The sequence below is a fragment of the Chrysochloris asiatica genome, unplaced genomic scaffold, assembly GCF_000296735.1.
Source record: "Chrysochloris asiatica unplaced genomic scaffold, ChrAsi1.0 scaffold00018, whole genome shotgun sequence".
NCBI classification, from domain to species: Eukaryota; Metazoa; Chordata; class Mammalia; order Afrosoricida; family Chrysochloridae; genus Chrysochloris; species Chrysochloris asiatica.
In genome coordinates this window covers 20,476,633-20,495,913 of record NW_006408536.1, presented here as the reverse complement: position 1 = coordinate 20,495,913, position 19,281 = coordinate 20,476,633, and the positions used below count along the sequence as shown (strand labels likewise).

Below are 19,281 nucleotides of genomic sequence, written 5' to 3'. Positions count from 1 at the left end.
AGGCTGCTTTTAGGTGCATACTTTACAACTAACTACATAAAGTGACATACAATATTGGAAGCAAAATCATTTCATCACATACACTAAATGTATACTATGCTCCAAACTAGGGTACCGAAGCCAAAACCAAACCCACAGCCATGGTGTAGATTCTGACTCATAGCAAACCTATAGAGGGTTTCCAAGATTGTAAATCTTTACGGGAGCAAACAACCTCATCTTTGTCCTGCGGAGGAGTGAGTGATGCATTTGAACTACCGACTTTGTGGTTAGCAGCTCAATGCCTAACCGACAGTGCCACGAGTACTTCTTCTATGATGGTGGGTATGTGCCATGGAGTCAATTCCAATTCATAGCAACCCTGCTAAGGTTTTCAAGGATGTACATCTTTACAGGAGCAGAAAAAGCCTCATCTTTCTCCTGTGAAGCGGCTGGTAGGTTCAAACTGCTGCTTTGCAGTTAGCAGGCCTAGCAGCCTAACTCCTAACCTACTATCCACCCTACCATGTTGTTGTTAAGTGCAGGCAAGTCGGTTCTGACTCATAGAAACCCTGTATAGAGTTTCTAACAATTGTTGTTGTTTTTTTTTTGAAGGAGGAGAAAGCCTCATCTTTCTCCCACAGGCCTTCAATGATAAGACCCCCAAAAAAGCTACTATATGAGGAGACTTCAAAAGTTCCATTATCTTTCCACTTCATTTTTCCACAAGTGTTTTGAAACCCCTTTAAACCAGGCTTTTTGACTACTATGCCAACCAGAAATTATTTGAAAACATACAGCCAAAAAAAATCCTACTACTAATAATCTGGTCAACAAAAGATCCCAGCCTAAAAAAATAAATAAATAAGAAGGGGTATCAGTCTTAGGAAATCTACTCTGTTCAATACAGGGAGAAATAGAAATGTCCTCTATAGCTGAGAAACACTGAAGTGGATATAGAAACCAGACCATTTCAAACACACATACAGAAACAGGGGCAAGAGGGCAGCGCCTAAGATCAGGCACGCACTGTGCGCCCAGACATCCAGCAGACTTGGGCTGGGAGACCTGGTTTTGCCAGTTGCTATGTAGGTAGCCTAAAACCACTCACTAGAACAAGCCAAGTTGCCCATTCTTCACCTGTTAAAAAGACCACCTGTGATAGTGGTTACGAATCAGGCTGCTAACCTCAAGGTTGGCAGTTCGAAACTACCAGCCGTTCTGTGGGAGAAAGATGAGGCTTTCTGCTCCCATAAAGATTTACAGCCTCGGAAACCCTGTACAGGGTCGCTATGAGTGATTCCATGGTACTTAACAACACACAATCCTTCCAGGAATGGCCTGAGGATTAGCATATGGTGTTTGAAGCGAACAGGGCCTCACACAATAGTATCTGTAACAAAAACTTGCTTTTTAAAAAAAAACAAACAAAAAAAAAACAGTCTACTAAGTGCCTGTTCCCATTGTATTTCCTTTTGTTTTAAATACAATATTCAAATGCTCTCCTCAAGATGTAACTCTGTATCAGCCTAGCAGTGAATGCCTTTGAGCCATCTTACCATCCCTGGATTTCCCCTCACACGTGCTGACAATGGATGGGGAGAGCAAGGACCCAGAAGCTGACAGCCCATGTAGATTGTAGCTGGGTTTCCTAAAGATCTTACTTAACCTGTAATGTATTCAAATTCACTTTTCACTCAAAAAAGACCAACCAGCTTCTGCCTCCTCAAGACCTCAGAGGCTAAATTTTAAGGAAAATGGTTCACCGAGACCACTCAATATATACTGTCTTAGTATGTCCTCACAGAAGGTACATTTTTGTTTATGTACAAACCATTGTAAAGGTAGTCACAGATGAATAATGGGTCCAAAGCTCTCTTTTAAAGACAAGGAACTGTAATGAACAGTCACCATTTACTCAGAAAAGAATGGTGAGGAGGGGAAAGGAGACCGCTATATGGGGCCCGAGTCATCCTATGCTTCCCCAACCATTCCATTTTCTCGGATTAAAGAGATAAAAAAGGAAGACAATGTATTATCACTGAATATTTTGGTCCAAGATTCTATACAAGAGTCCTGATCAAAAGGGGGAAAATGCAGAAGAAAATTTCGAATTCCCATGGACTCCAAACTTTCAGGAGCTCTGGTAGCGTAGTGGTTACGAATCGGGCTGCGAACCTTAAGGTCAGCGGTTCGAAACTACCAGCCACTCCGCGGGAGAAAGATGAGGCTTTCTACTCCCGTAAGGATTTACACCCTCGGAAACCCTGTACAGGGTCGCTATGGGTCGGAACCGACTCGACGGTACTTAACAACAACAACAACAACCAAACTTTCAGGAGTCATGGGGCTGGATGAACCCCTGAAACTATTGCCCTGAGATAAAATTTTAAACCATGAATCATAAACAGACCATGAAATCTTCTTAAAAACCAAACAGTAGTTTAGCTCAACTAGGAAAGAATGTCTGTATTGAGCACTATGCCCTTAAAAGCTCTCTCTCTATGGGATCGAATGACAACAGCAACTAGAAAGATTCGATGGGAACCGCAGGGCAAAAGGAGATACTGGTGCCCTAAACATTCCTCTCAAGACTTTTAAAAAATGTACTTTTTAAAAGTAACTTTAGAAATGTTTTAAAGCAAATGCAACTGACATGGTAAAGAAGCTGAGGAAACTGCAGGTTCTGGTAACACAGAATATCATTTACTCCATAAGAAGCTCAAAAAAACAAAGCCACTGCTGCAGAGTGGATTCCAACTCAGAGCCACACTGCAGGGCAGAGTAGAACTGCCTGCAGAGGATTTCCCAGGTTGTCAGTCTTTATGGGAGCAGACTGCTCTTTCTCCCACTGAGTGGCTGGTGGGTATGAACCAGCAACCCTTCAGTTAGAAGCTGAGCACTTACATATTGCAATGCCAGGGCTCATCCACTATAAAAATGAAAAATACAAGTGATCAAGAAAAGAGACAATATGAAACATTCCCAATTCCTGACCCTGGTTTTGGCCTAAGTTTTAGAAAAGTCTGATTAGTGAACAGCACTGTAAACCAAAAGGTGTTTTCTTTGAAACCAACTTTACAATAGTAGAGGAAGCTTGCAGGGAGCATGCCTGATGTTCTAAGATGATCTGTTTGTAATCATGTAACAAACAACTGTAGCAAATTCTACAGGCATGACCAATTCTGAGCTCACTTCACTACTGAAGAGAACACTTTTGCAGGCATCATAATTCATTGCTGTTTGAACAATGAACATGCACTCAGATTTGATGTATGCACAGTACACTGTGGACAGTGTCATTTCAGCTTCGATCAATTCCCACAACTGACCCCAGAGCAGCTTCCCTCCCTATTCCTTACAGAGGTCAAGTGTTACCAAATTATAAAAGTGAAAAAGAGATTTACATTCACTCTTCTTAGTCCATTCTCTTACAATGACATTTCCTTTATAACAGAGATGCTTAAAAAAAGGCAGGAGGAGGATTTAAAGTCTCCCTTAACAATATATAAGAATAAACTGACAGACTTCTGGCAAGATGGTGGACTAGGCAGATAAACGTCACGGACCCTCTACAACAAAGATACAAAAGACAAAATAAAAACCAGACATATATGAAAATTCTGGTACCCTGAATGTCAGAAGAAAGGTTAGAGAGGTGGATGGAAGGAGTGCTTGCTGGGAGAGGGAACAGTGCAGGATGGTGAGAGAGGGAGACTGGCTGGTGAACGGATGCCCAGACACGGCTTGGCCATCTTGTGAGCAGCTTTGGCAATGGCAGGACACCTAGCAGAAGAGGTGCGATTTCTTCTTTCTCTCCAGCTCCCCTGATGAGCAGAGTGTGTGGCCAGCTCCCACCCTCATTCACCCCCAGCACAGACACTGCTCGCCGGGAGTTAGGAGCCACGCAAGTGGCAGGTAGGGGTTGTCCGTCCCACTTTGGTGCCTGGATATAGGTGGGCTCAGTTCCAGACCTACAAACCCAACAGAATCACCAGAGCAGCATTTAACTGGTCACCCTGCTCCCAGCTTCCCTGTGGTCCTAACAGAGACACTGAAACCAATTCCATCTAGGGCCCCCATGGACTACTTCCAGATCGAGAGTCTTGAACATAGATAACACCGAGACCAATAGGAACACCATTCAGGGCCAGGAATTCTGCTGTCACATCCCTTCCACAACCGCCTCCCCACTTCCCCCCCAACCCCTGTGAGCTCCTTGGATTGCAGGGGAATCCCCCACAGATTCCCCACTCCGGGCCCAACAACTGCACTGCTTGGTTTTACAAATATGATAGCCCCGTGATGCTCCAGAGACAGCAGACAATTTGAGCTCAAAGAAACAGGAGAGGATAGCTCAAACAAATGACCAAGATGCAGACACAGAAAATGCTTGAGGAAGAAATAGTAATGGAACTAACTAAAAAATAATTCAAAAGAAAGATAATTAGATACCTTTAAAGGATACACAGGAAAGCTATAGGAAGGCAAGGAGAACACAGTAAAAACTTCAGAAGAATTCAGGAAAGCACTACAAGAATAAACAGACGAAAGAAATGCAAATTTTGAAGCAATACAAAATCTGGAAATAGAAATCCAGAAGATTAATACTAAGACCTAAGAAATGGACAATACATCAAAAGGGCAAAGGAATAGATGCAAAGCAATGACAGCCCGAATAAGCAAGCTTGAGGAGAAATCTCGCAACACTAGGATGCTAGAAAAACAATCAGAAAAAAATCCAAAGAAAGCCTAAGAGTTAGTATGTGGGACACCATGAAGAAAAACAACTTATGGTGATGCAAATTTCAGAACAGGAAAAGACAAACACAGAAAAAAATGTTGAAGAGTTGTTGCTGAACAAGCCCCAAACAAGACAGATCACCAAGAAAACCATCAAGACATATCATAAGGGAATAGTGTAGATACAGAACTTCCAAATGGCAATGAAGTCAAGTAGATTTCAAGTTAAAACAGAGTGTTTTAAGCAGGGGAAAAAAGAATAAATTGCAGGGTTACCTGAAAGAAAAATAATACACCTGCACATAAAAAATTAAAAAAAAATCAGCAAGATTTTGTAAACATTAACACAACAGAAATGAAAATACAAAGAAAATCCACAAACAAAATGAACTCAACACAGAAAAAATTATGTGGAACAAAGAATCCAACAGCACCACACATACACACACACACACACACAAAAAAAAAAACACACAGAAAACTGCCAATGATCAGTTTACACCTATTGCTAATTACACTGAATGTAAATGGATTAAAGCACCAGTTGAGACAGAAAGAGCAGAATGGATAAGAAAACAGGATCTTTTAATACACTGTCTATAAGAGACACATCAAAAAGATGGAGACAGCCTAAATGCCCATTAACAGAATACTGGTTAAACAAACTTTGGTACGTACACACAATGGAATACTACAAAATTTTTAATAATGATGAATCTATGAATCACCTTACAACATGGTTGAACCTGAGTGAAATCACTCAATCACAAAAGGATAAGCATTGTATGAGACCAATGTTGAAAAACGTTTAAAAAAACACATTTTCTTGATAAAGGCAGCAATCTGATGCTTGTGGAGAGTGTGGGGAGGGAAAATTATTCATGGGTGAAGGGGCAGGCAATATACAACAGAGGGAGGTTAGCAGAGGAAACATGAAGGTAGCAGGAAATACAAGTAGCAAGACACAATGGTTAAAGTGAACAGAGGTAAATGCTAGTAACTGTTGGTATGTGGAGGGGATTGCAAACATGTAATGAAGCAAAGTATATGTATGATTTGTTGAACATAAAACTGACAAACTGATAAACATGGAGCAAACAAGAAGTGAATATAAGCTAGAAATACAAAATCATATCATTAATGCTTCTGGAAAATGGACCAGTGGACCACAAGTATTCAAGACCTTTTACATACACACATATGTGTAAGTATGTAAATATACACATACACACACATATAAGGGTACTTCAAAAAGCATGTGGAAAATTTCCATTATCATTTCATTCACCTTTTCTACAAACTTTTTAAAGCCCCCTCATATTTGCATCTGTATGTATATACAAATGTATATTTAACATTTACCTTAGTGAAAACATATTGCATTGGTTATATTTCCTAACCCCTTCTCATGCTATGACCTTTCTATATGATAAAAACAATTATCACTAAAGCATAATTCAACTTGGTAGCTGCATTAAGTATTGCTAGCTTTTAGAAAAAGACAGCATTAGCTATGAAATTTCAAACTTTTGAAATCTAAGGTACTGAAACATCAAACATACAATGAAACCAGGATGACTGTGGTAATTAGAAAGAGGAAGGAGGTGGTGATATCTAGAGAGGAATCTAGAAATTTGACAGAATATGGTTTGTTATTTCAGAAGAGCAAAGAGTGGTACAACTATTTCTCTTTCTAGTTAAACTAACAAAGGCTAAAGGGTACTACGAAGAATGTAATTATAAGGCACCATCATTTATCTGGCTACATGAACGCTTACTGGGCATGAGGTGAAAATGTGAACCAATCTGGAATGAAAATGTCATAATCTCACAGTCAACTCATGATTATCCACACAAAGGAAGCAAGAGGTCATCTGAAGTAATTCAAAATATTCGATAAAGGACTCCAATCAGTGTCGCCTTTGATGACTCTTTTCCTTTCTGAGTCTGCCCACTAAAGGTTTAGACTCTAGTGTGTTTTTTGCTCCAAAATACGAGCCATCAATACGACAACTGGTATTGACAGACCAGCTCCAAAGTGAAGCAGCTACCCCCAGATAACTGAGTTGATGTGACTGATCATGTGGACTCTACATGCCAAGCATGCCTTGGAGTAACTTCTGAAACTGGAGAAATGACTGAGATTTCCCACTCCAGAGCACAACATGCTAGTGCCAAGTTGAGAAATCAACTAGTAGCTTACCTCCTGCAGGAGATCTGCCTGCTCAATTGCTTTGAGGACATTTTTCTTGGATGTTTCCTGAACTTCCCCTCCCAAGAGAAACTCATCCAAAATAAAATACGCCTTCTCAAAATTAAAGATGATGTCGAGTTCACACACCTGGAAAGTCAAAAGAGTACTATTAAAACGGAAAGAGGCGAGCAACCCTTGCCCACTTTGAGGAGGGTGCTACAATTGGAATGGACTGACAGAATTGGAATGCTTTCTGAAAATGGTAGGCAGGCCCACCAAGCAAGGCAAAGTTTCCTAATGCAAGTGCTTCCAAAACCACTGTCTATGGGCTGGGTAAGACCCAACTAACTCTGCATGCTCCCTCCATGAGAAACTGCCACCATTTTCTACCCACGAAACCTGATCTTTATATACCCATTTCCTGGGGAATGTGACTAGAACTGCTAACCAAATCTAAACTGTATATTAAGCACTTTCTAAATAGGGCTATAAGGAGCTCTGGTAGCGTAGTGGTCACGAATCAGGCTGCGAACCACAAGGTCAGCAGTTCGAAACTACCAGCTGTTCTGCGGGAGAAAGATAAGGCTTTCTGCTCCCGTAAAGATTTACAGCCTCAGAAACCCTGTACAGGGTCACTATGAATTGGAACTGACTGCACGTCACATCACATCAACAACAACAAATAGGGCTACGCTTGTACTCGGACTCCTTTCTGTTTCACAATCTGAAATCTCATTCTTACAGACCTTACTCTGTAAGGTCACACAATTCAGGTACTTACGGAAATAAGAACGCTGACAAGGAGCTGTCATTCTGTCGGTGTCACAAAGCTACTTTCAAATGATCCAAATCTCCCAAATCAAATAACCAACTTACTATAGAAAAGGTTCACAAATTTAAAAATCAAACAAAAAGCCCACTATGGCATATAATTTCTAAAAAGCAAAACATGACCAAAATAATACTCACGCTGCCAAAGTACTTGTCAAGTAGTTCCACGTAGCGGTGAATTATTTCCAGGGTAATTAGCTCATTGTCCTGATCTTCAACAGCACAGCAGAAATACAGACTAGCGTATCTGTAACAAAATGTGACCCGGGAAACAATGTGACCTAGAATCTGGTCTGTTAGATAGCTGTCATAAGCTCTTGGACAAGTCCCTAAGCTCATACAGTTTAGTGTTTCTTTTACAACAACAGTACAGAGCCTTTTCCTCCTAGACTGTAAATACGATAAAGACTTATAAGAGAAATTTTGAAACGGACAAGCAAGCAAAAAAAAAAAAAAATCAATCCTTCTATGTAGAAACAATAACTTCTTTGCTATATTCTTCCTTTCAAGCTCTTTCAGCTAACCCAGGTTTTCCTTCCGTTTATTTAATTAAAACAGAATACATTGTGGGATTAATTCAAAGTACACGTAAACAGGAAGGAAAACAAGCTCGCCAATGGGAGGGCTGATACTGTCAGTTTGAGGTCAATGTGTTAAACAAACTTGCACACACAGAAGAATGGTTAAGTCATACACGTACATAAATGACACATTTTCAGAGTGAACCCACCCATGTGTCAGCATCCAGATCAAGGAAGACACCATTACCAACTCCTTGAAACCCTGTCTACTCTCTTCTGTCACACCTCCCACCCGCAAAGAAAACTATCATCTTGACTTCTGACAGCATAAAATGGTTAAGAAAGTAACACCAAAACACTAGTCCAAGAAACTAATGTTTTGAACATAATTCTGGTCTCACGGATGTTAATTTCTGAATTTTTTTTTCTGAAAAGAAAGTTTCTAGGATTGTGGAAAAATTCCAAGAAAACAGTTCCAAGTTGGGACAGGATATGTTGTTGTTGTTGTTGTTGTAAGTTGTTTCCGACTCATAGTGACTCTCTACAGGGTTTCCAAGGAGTGACTGGTGAGTTTGACCCACCGACCTCAAGGTTTAAACTGACTATTCGGCCCAGTGCTTATCCTATAGTGCCATATACAGGAGTTAGTAAACAGGAATAGAACGTTCTATGCTGTAAGATAAGCACTGGACTGCTAACTACAAGGTCAGCGGTTCAAACCCACTAGCTGCTCTTTGTTGTTGTTGTTAGGTGCTATTGGGTCGGCACCGACTCATAGCGACCTTATGCACAACAGAACAAAACACTGTCGGATCCTGGGCCAACCTCACAATTGTTGACACGCTTGAACCCATTGATGTTGCCATTTTGCTAATCCATCTCACTGGGGGTCTTTCTCTTTTTCTCTGACCCTCCACCTTACCACACATGATATCCTTCCTCCAGCTACTGGTCCCTCCTGACAATATGTCTGAAGTATGAGAGACAAAATTTGGCCATCATAGCCTCCAAGGAGCACTCTGGCAGCACTTCTTCCAACACAGATCTGTTTGTTCTTTTGGCAGCCCATAGTACTTTCAATATTTCCCTCCAACACCATAACTCAAAAGCATCAATTCTTCTACGGTCTTCCTTATTCACGGTCCAGCTTTCGCAAGCATATGAGGTTATTAAAAACACCATGGCTTGGATCAGGCTCACCTTAGTCCTCAAGCTGACATCTTTGCTCTTCAACACTTTAAAAAGGTCTTGAGCAGCAGATTTGCCTAATGCAATACGTCGTTTGATTTCTTGACTGCTGCTTCTGTGAGTGTCAGACTGACTCGATGGCACTTAACACCGATCCATTTAAAGGTAACCAAGACCCTTCCTCAAAATGTCCATGTTCTACACTGTTAGACTGAAGGTCATTTACCATTGGAGAAGAACTAATGCTACTAACTAATTCTCTAAATTACTAACTAATTCTCTAAATTAGGATTCCAACAACATAGGGCTAGGTTATACTTGGAGCAGGGAAGACAAATTTACATGATCATCAAAAGTCCCAGCTGAGATTGAAGGAGAGCATGCAAATGAATACAAAAACATATAATGGGCAATTACTGCTTGTAATGTTAGCATAAAATAATATATAGGAAAGCACACACAATCTGCTTTGGGATTCCAAATATTACTAGGAATTCCAAGTACTTCATATTGTTCTCCATTATGAAAACAACCAGTATTTTGGGGTGTCATTGTTAGGTGACCACCAGCTGTTCCTTAGAAACCCTATACAGGGTCCCTATGAGTTGAAACCAACTTGATGGCACTTAACAATTGTTAGGTGACGACCAGTAGGTTTCAACTCATAGTGACCCTGTCTGACAAAGTAAAACTGCCTCATAGGGTTTTCTTGGCTGCAATCCTTAAGAGGAAGTCCTGGTGTGGTGCTGTGGGATAAGCACTGTACTGCTAGAACTACAAGGTCAGTGGTTCAAACCTACTAACCACTCCTTAGAAACCCTAAACAGGATCCTGAGTTGGAATCAACTCCAGGACAGTAAACAACAACCCTTATGGAAACCGCTCTCCAGGGTTCTCTCCTACAGAGCTGCCAGGTGGGTTCTTACTGCCAACCTCTCAGCAGCTGAGCACTTAACCATTTGAGCCACCAGGGCTCCTTTCAGTATTTATGTAACACTCCATCGAAAACATTTCACCTTATTTAACAGCAGTTAGATAAAGGGTAATTTGTTGTGTTTTGTTAATAATCTTCTGAACTGAGTTGCAGATCTTTGGCTTTTCTTACTCTACCATGAGGGCTTCCTTCATCGTACATATGGCTCGATCCTTTGACGATTCGATGAGACTTACACCTTCATAAAGTTCTTGTAAACGGTGCGGGTGGGTCTCCTGTCCGCCTTTGACCTAGTCTGTTGCTGTAGAAGGACTAAATCATGGAGGACGGCGCAGGGTGTTACTTCCAGCTTGAACAGATAGATCGCTCCTGCTCTTCCCCGTTACTACAGTGGGCTTTTACTCCTATAAAAGCTAATGGGGGATTCAAACTATTTGCCCCAGCCCATACTGACCACAGAGAATTGAGAATTTGGGGAGACTAATCCGTATGATTCCTAAGATTCCCCCAAATCAAAACAATTCATGAGTAAAGGGACTGACAAAAACGGTAAGTAGAACTAAACCAGTTATGTCTAGCCGACATGAAGAGTGTGAAATGATTTCATGATGCCAAGTTTACTGTTCCATTTGGGATCAAATTCTTCTTCCTTTCTTAATTGCTGCTGTTGAAAATACAAGCACCATCATCATGCTTCCTCCATAGCCATGCCTTTCCTTATAAACAAGCTGTACTGCAACTCCACACAAGGGGAATCTTTATGACACATTACAGATGATCAGGATTGATGTGTCTAAGGAACATTAACAACCCCCCCCCCCCTATAAACATCAAGAGGTTCCCCAGTTCATTTCTGGGTACCCACTCAAAAACAAACAAAATAGCAACACCTCCAGACCACTATTTAAATGTCTTCTTTCCTTCGGAGTTGAAAAGCAGCCATCAAATTAAGGCATTCTTCATTAGAGGTGAAGATGTAGCTTTCAGGAAAGAAACAGACACATCATAATAACCAGGGCTTGGGAATAGCTCAGCCATGGCCCACGGAAACAAGGGCAACAAGGGCAGTGTAGGTATTGCACAGCAATCAAATCTCTTGACCCAAGCAGTAGCCAAACTCAAAGATAGTGGCCCCCAGCGCTGCCTTGAATGTGTTGACTTGCTCCTTATGTTGCTATGCAACAGCTACATTTCCAATGGCTATGATGGAACCTTTCTGAAGTGGTTTGAAGCCCTGATAATAACAAGTGATATTCATTGAGCCCCAAGTGAAACACCAAATGTTAGCTAAAGTTTTGTAGTATTTTAGCATTTTAGTCGAATGAGTGAGAGAGAGCACCAGCGAGAGCACCATTGTTTGCAGCATTAACAGGAGATAGAAGCTTGAATAATCTGCCCAGGGTACAGAGTGAAACAAGAGGTATGACTCCAGAGGCCAAGGTTTTTTGTTTTGTTTTGTTTTATTAAATACTATAGCCAAGAATTGTACCAAAGTAATCCTGTACCTGGCACAAAATTAAAGCATTCTTAAAGCAGTATTTTAAGAGCTTTGAAGAAGGAGAGAAATAAAAAGTGTCATTCTCATTTAGTCAAAGATAATCAGGAGAACCTGAAGTGTGTACTCCCTTATTGTCAGAACCAACTGATTTGTAAAATTCAAAAAGGAGCTCATTTTGTTCCTAGTGCCTATCTGTAAGACTAAATCTGAAGTAAAGTAAAATTAGCAGTGGACTAGTAAGAAAAAAGGTATGTTTGGATATTTTTAACCCAGTGGATTAGGTTTCCTCTAATTACTGGCACTTGGAGAACATCTGAAAGTGCCTATTCTTATATTCCACACACGACTTCTCTGCAGTCAGCTAAACATCAGCTGACTGTTGGTGAATGTAGCTCAACTGTTCTCAGTATCCACTGGCATGTCATTAAAAAGTCTTTTGTTAGTAAAGCAAATCAATAGAGCAATCTTCGATAAAGTCTCAAATTGGTAATCTGGAGGTGTATGCATTTTCAAGTAAGTTTTAAATGACTTTAATCCAGTTTCTCTTCCAAAAAATATTGCATGAAACAGGAATCAAAGAGTGTACTCGGTTCTATCTTCAAGGGACCTTCAAGAACATTTATTGGAGACATGTGAAAACAAAGGTAAAAACAACTTGTTCAAAGTCACCAAGCTAGTCAGTCAATGGTTCAGGCAGGGACTAGAATTCGGAACCCCCAGATTTTCAGTCTATGCTTTCAAAGCTACTGCATTATCCTCACCCTTTCCCTGCTCTCTCCCAAAGAGGGAATTCCTATGAGCAGTTAGTTCTCAGGATGAAGACTATGGTGAGTCCCCTTCTGGAGCCCATAAAGTTCCCTTGCTGATAGGAACAAAATTTCTCAGGTGTTTAATGGTAACTCTCTTGCTTAAAAGGTCTTCACTTCCAGCCGGGATAGAGGAAACAAATCATCTACTTAAATCAACAACAACAAAATATGCTAGAAGTAGTAGAATCGATGAGGTCTTCAGTTCAAAATGAGGGAGAGATATAGAAAAACTGATTAAACAAGGGAGCTTCGGGAAAAAAAAAAGGCAATGAAAAAAAAAAATCACAAAATGTTTCCATTAACTGTTGGAAGGCCACTGGTTAACTGCACCTTTTGTGTGGGAATGATAAGCTTAATAAAGCTGGTAGGATTCAATGTTCAATCCACCTTTCAGTTGCAAGCAAGTTAGATTCCCTTTTACAGCTGTGAAAAGAAAAAGTGGTGGCCCAATCTGGGACAGGCTGAGTGACAAGAAACACCAGCTATTGCTTTCTCTTCGGCAGCTTAAAAGGCCATTTCCTGCAGCCGCAGAATTCTTGATGCATGGGACTGCTTCCCTTGCTGGTATTTTCCTCCTCCACACGGGGGACTCCTTCTCCTATTTATAAATCAGCTTAAGTCCCTCACACTTTCTTAACCCTGTCCCCCACTCCTATGTCTATGGCAGGGGTGGTTACCACCTCCGCTCCTTTCCTTCACAACAACGCTCCCCAAAATAGACTCCACTTGCAGTTTACATTTCTCCACCTCTTCACACTTCATCCTATTACATCGAGAGTTCTGTCTCTGCTCGTCTGAAAATGTTCTGGCAATTTGTGAAATGCTCACTGTAAAATCTACTGGATTCTTTCTCCATTTGAATTGCACTGTTTGTGACATTTGCCACTGGGGAGCCCATATGTGAAACTCGCTCCCTTTCCTTGACATCAGCTCTGAAGGTCCCTTTATCTGACACTTCTATGTTGCTGATTTAAGACTTTACACCTAATTCTCCCTCACACCCCCACGCCTCATGAAACTAGGCTTCTCCAAATGATGACACACTACCTAAAGTCCATTTTTGTCCAGTTCATTGTTTTCCCAAGTCCCTCCGCTCACTCCTCTTTCCTTTTCCTGCCTTCCCCAGTTCAGGGTTTCCAAGGAGTAACTGGTGGGTTTGACCCAACTACCTTGAGGATAGCAGTCCAGTGCCTATCCTACAGTGCCATACCAGGACTCCATACCCTCTGCCGTGGAGTCGGTTCCAACTCAGAGCGCCCCTGCATAGGGTTTGGAGGCTGTAAACCTTTCTGGGTATAGAAAGCGGCCTCTGTAAAGTAGGGCTAGCGTGCAGCCTGCAGCTGCTGGGGAAGCCGCCTAGTGGAGCTCTCCCATTTCCACCCGCCCCTCCAGGCTCTACAATGACCTCTTCAGAAATGTTAATCTAATCTTCTGGCATCCTTATTTAAAACGTTGGCTTACAGGATTAAGATTTGAGTTCTAGCCTGAAATCAGTCACTAACTAGCATATGGCCTTGTACTTCTTCTCCCAAATTCTCAGTGTCTTAAAATGGAGGCTTGCTCAATAGCAGTGGTTTTCAAACTACGGAACTGCCTCCAGTGTAGAGGGTAGAGGTTCAGTGAGAGGGTACAGGATCTGCCCCTCACCCCCAATGGATTTCACAAGAGCAGCTCCACTTCCCCTTGTTTTAGTTATTAAGGTTCTGCTACTGGGGGATGGGAGGGTGAGTACTGGTGTGGTGCTGAAGCATAAGCTACCCCCACCAAGGTCGGTGATTCAAACCCACCAGCTGTTCTTCCAAACCCCCAGACAGGGTCATTATGAGTCAGAACCAACTCAACAGCACTTAACGACTGGGGTGGGGAGGGGATTGAGAAAAAAAAAAATCTCTCTCTAGGCTACTCTCCGATACCTCCCAGCTCTAAGATCTTTCTCAACAATTACAAACACATATACTACCTTCAAAATCACTCAAGAGAGTTCAATTCTACTGTTTTCTGTTGATGAACTTTAAAGAACTCTATCCAAAACTCTTCATTTCTTCCCCTGCCATCTCCCCCACAGGAAGCCTTCTCCTCAGCCTGTGTTGCACCCCATACTGTAGGTCCTCTGCACTCCTCCCACACAAGAGAACACGCTCATGTGCAGCGATGTACATCTTCAACGCTGTAAGCTGCATGTAAGGGACCAGAAATGGGGAAGAAAGTTCATGTTAATCCGTAACACCCCCCAAAACTGTTCTGTCATAGAAGAAATGCTTTTTTCAACCTGCTCAGAACCATGTTGAGAAATGTACATTAAAAGATTTAAAAGAGGTTCTAATATTCCTAAAGACTATACTACTTTCCAATTAATACACATTTAGGGTAACATATATTAAAATATTGACCATATTTACCAAGTATAATAAAACCATTTATGCCCTTAATTACATAGTTTTACAGCTTATTTCCCTGCCTTTTAAAAAAATCATTTGAACCTGTTTAACTCATCAAACACAAAAGCTCCACTTCATTTCATCTAAAGTGTTATTAATCATTATTCATAAATAGTGTCTAATAAAAGCCTACGATTTTCACATTATAAGAGATAAAACATTTGATAGTTATTTCCACTTCCTGATGAACACAAGCCATACCTTTTGTAAACTATCTTAAGATCCCGCCACTCGAGGAAGCTGCACATTTTCGGCTTGCGTGCCAAAACGGTTTGAACAAGTTCCCTTGTGATCTTTTTCTTCTCTTTGTCTGAGAGTGGGACGTACCATTTCTGCAATCGAAGCTTTCCCTGACGACTGAAAAGCAACATAAACTGCATCTGGCAAGAGAAATAAAACCAAGATTACATATTAGATGCAACACCTTGATTCAATAGAGTGAAGACTACAATCATGTTTTTTAGAAAACCTGGCTGGGGGACGGGAAGCAGGGTGATCAAGTGACAATGATTATTGGTGAGTGCTGTAGAGTCTGTCCCAACTCACAGGGGCCCCCATATAGGGTTTCCAAGGAGCATCTGATGGGTTTGAACCAGGTACGTTCTGATTAGCAGTCCAATGCTTATCGTACAGCGCTACACCAGGACTCAGGACTCACACAATGATTACTAGCCATCAATATTTCTATGCCAATTAACACAGCAGGAAATTCTTGTAGGAAAAAAGCTCTTCCTAAAGCTCTTTCTACTATATGCAAGGGAGAAAGATGAGGCTTTCTATTCCCGTAAAGATTTACACCCTCGGAAACCCTGTACAGGGTCGCTATGGGTCGGAACCGACTCGACGGCACTTAACAACAACAACAACTATATGCAAACCTCCCTAGGGCATGATGATCCATCTAAGTTTGGAAAGGAGTGCATGGAAAAGAAGAAAAACAGTTCAGTTGGCGTGAAATCTTTGAAGAAAAAGAAAGGTAACTCTTCTCACAGAAAACATTATATTTTCTACTGTTGCTATATGCCTAGTCACATGCTCTATGCATCAAAGAAGAATTGTGTACATCATTCGCTTTAGGTCCGTGAGAAAGAAAAAAAGAACTATTTTTCACCCTGAGGCCAATCAAGTTCCGGGCTAAATCCCCAGTAGACAAGATTGCTGTCACTTAGAATGCTTTCTTCAGTTTATGCTAGCATGTTTTAAGCAAAATTTAAAAATCGAAAATATTAGCCCCCAAAAAATCCCATAAATACATGTTTTTCTTAATAAAAGCCTGATTCTTAATGATCTGTTTGTTCTCACCTTACTTTTTAAAAATCCAATGTAAATATGCACACCATAAAGAATGGAGTTAATGTAATATTATGGGAGAGAATACAAACATCAAAAAAGCCCAGATTATTAAGAGTTACATTGCATCTACAGCATGAGTGGATGCTGAATTCTAGTGTATCTGACACTGAAGACTATTTTGTGTGTGGTTATTTGGGATTTGCAAATCAACAGATGTCTCCATGCATTTATGTCTTTAGTTTTTAAGAAATCCTTCTTATAATTGAACTGCTCATCTCAATTGCCAACAGGTAAGTATTGTTTCAACAAAGGCAATTCAAAGGTAAAATTCAGAGATGATGCCTTGTTCTTCTTTTAACTATTGTAAGTTCTTTCAATTGTACTACTGCAAGTATAATTCAAACCCGATTTTTAATATCCACCGCACCATCTTGGAAGGTGGAATTTGCACATCCAAATCAGAATAAAATGGACCTATATCACCAAAGTCGCTAAGAAATTTGTCTTGTTTATTTATTTATTTTTGGTCATCATGAAAGAAGCCATCAACAAGATATTTGGAAATTCATGACGCGGCAATTTAACTTTATTAAAGTTAAAATTGGCTTAAAGCCACAGACCAATCGTATCTCACTTAAAATCCTTCACGGGCTCAAAATATACGAACACAATTTCGCTATCAAAGTGCCAGCCAGGAACGCATCAACTGGACCACACTGAATGCAAACCCGTTAGCAGAACTTGGGAAAACAGAACGGACTCAGTATTCCTAGAGCTTGGTGTCCAGGAAAGGTGGGGGTTTGCTAGCGAACGACGGGAGTCTGTGCTCAAGGATGTCTGCGGCGGTCGCGCATCCGCCCTGTCACTTTACTGGACAAATAAATAATTGACGCTCCCGAAAACAAACGATCTGCTAAACGGGACGCTACCCAGTCGCAAAGCACAAGGATTCCTTCCTTCCCTCTTGCTAAAAATCAATGCTTTGGATTTTGCCGCAAATCACAGGGCACCACAATTCCTCGAGGTTGGTACTAAAAACAATGGGCTCCGCCGCGGAGCGGGCTCGGGGCCAGCGTTCCTCGGGTCCGGGCGTCGCCGACGCCCCCTCTCCGGGCCACCCTGCATCCCTTGGCCGCACCGGGGCGAGGGGACGGCGAGGACCTGAGCAGACAATGGCATCCGCCACCGCGCAGGGGGCGCCAGGGGTCCCCGATCGCCCCCGCCCCCGGCCGCGGCCCCTCCCCAAAACGCCCCGCAAAACTTGAGACGATCCCCGAACCACAGGTGCCAGTGGCGGTCGGGATAGACCCTGCAGCCGGGGTGCGGAGTAGAGTCGGGGCGCGGACACCGAGAGAAGTGAGTTGCGGGGCGCGGTGTCCGAGTCGCCGCCGGACGGGCGCGGGGTGGGTTCTCCCGGGCGCAAGGGGCAGCTGGGGGCGCGCCCGGCCCTCCCTTCTCCTTCCCGTCCCCGACCTCCATCTGCCCCCCGGGACTTACTGCGGCCGCGGGGCGCGGACGCGGCGGGTCTCGGCCGGCAGCGGCGGCGTCTGAGGGGAAGCCCCTGTCGCCGCGGTGAGGAGCAGCAGCCGTGTTGCCGAGGGGAGGGGACCCGCTTGGAAAAAGGCCGCTCAGGCAGCGAGGGGAGGGCGAGCCGATAGACCCCGCCCCGGGGGCCGTCCGAGGGAGGAGCCGGGGCTGCGGCTAGCGGAGGGGCGGGCTAGGCAGCGCGCGGGAAGCAGCCTGGCCACCGCCCACGACACCGGAGGCAGAGCCAGCAACCGCGCAACATAAGGAAGCCGATTGGCCGGGTGTCCGCGAAGCTGGGCGGCGCGGACCGGAAGCCCAGCCACGTGACCCGGAAATGGCTTCGGTCGGCCGGCACGCCTGCGCACTGAGGCCCTTGTCGCCGAGGTGTGTGCGGGCTGCTGCCCGGCCGGGTCCTTAGTGGGTGGACGGGGTTGCGTGGCGTCCTTGGCAGATACATCCGTGCGGGACATTGAAGTTCCCTACCTGCAAGAACCACGTTCGAGTTCAGATGACTATGCCCTAAGAGGCTGGGACAAGGGAGGTGTGATGGCTGGGGATGATGAGGGGGGGCGTCTCTAATTCCCGGGAAATCAAGTCAGCTCTTGCTTGGAGCAAGAACTCTTTGGAACCCGGCCCCTCTTTCCCATGGCGCGGCTACAACCCAGATCTAGACACCTTTTCGCCCACCACTATGCAAAAAGTCTCTTCCTCATGTTTGCTTCAGAGCTGCAAACCATATGGGTTGTTGCCGCTTCACTGCTGAAAAATCCAGACAGCCTCTCATCTCCGAGATTAATTTCTGCTTCCTTCACATGGGGCCGCTCCCGACCCGACCCGTTTGGGTCCAGTTTAGCATTATTGATGATTTGCTGTGCCCGGCATGCCGTTTCTCCCTAAAGTCACCTTTCCTGTTAAGCCTGACCCTAAAACCTTGTAAGAATGAATCTCTCACCCTTGTGCCCATTGGCCTCGGTTTAGCACATCATAAATTAGCATTCCGTTTTGCATCCCCAACCTAGTCCACTGCCTGACATATAACAACTAGTAAATATGTGAGTTGACTGATAAGGACAAAGATGATAGATCTGTTAGGAATCAGAATGCTGAGCCTAGTGTCTGGCGCATAATGAATGTTCGTGTTGTTGTTGTTTTTTTTTTAATGGAAGAATTGATGAATCATCTAGTCCAACTCATCTTTTACAGATGAGGAAAGGGGAGCCCCACGGGATTAAGTGACCTTGCTTGAACAGCCACGGGTTTCCCATGTTGGATGCTATTCATTACCCCAGTCTCCTGACTTCTTAAAAAGGAAGCTAGAAATTTGTC

The 19,281-nt window shown here is 42.9% G+C and overlaps 1 protein-coding gene across 3 annotated transcripts in view; it reads right to left on the bottom strand.

Moving 5' to 3' along the window:
- AP1S2 (adaptor-related protein complex 1, sigma 2 subunit) overlaps positions 1-18,039 on the bottom strand; it is a 33,352-nt gene extending 15,313 nt beyond the window's left edge. For 2 of the 3 annotated variants that reach the window (XM_006835609.1, XM_006835607.1), the window contains exons 1-4: positions 17,926-18,039; positions 15,337-15,515; positions 7,886-7,994; positions 6,926-7,063 (exon numbers count right to left, since the gene is read on the bottom strand). In XM_006835609.1, coding sequence (XP_006835672.1) covers positions 6,926-7,063; positions 7,886-7,994; positions 15,337-15,515 — 426 coding nt within the window. In that variant the 5' untranslated portion in view covers positions 17,926-18,039. Of the gene's footprint in view, positions 1-6,925; positions 7,064-7,885; positions 7,995-15,336; positions 15,516-17,925 lie in introns of those variants that run through there. The other variant, XM_006835608.1, reaches the window with a different exon arrangement.
- Between the last annotated feature and the right edge of the window lie 1,242 nt (positions 18,040-19,281).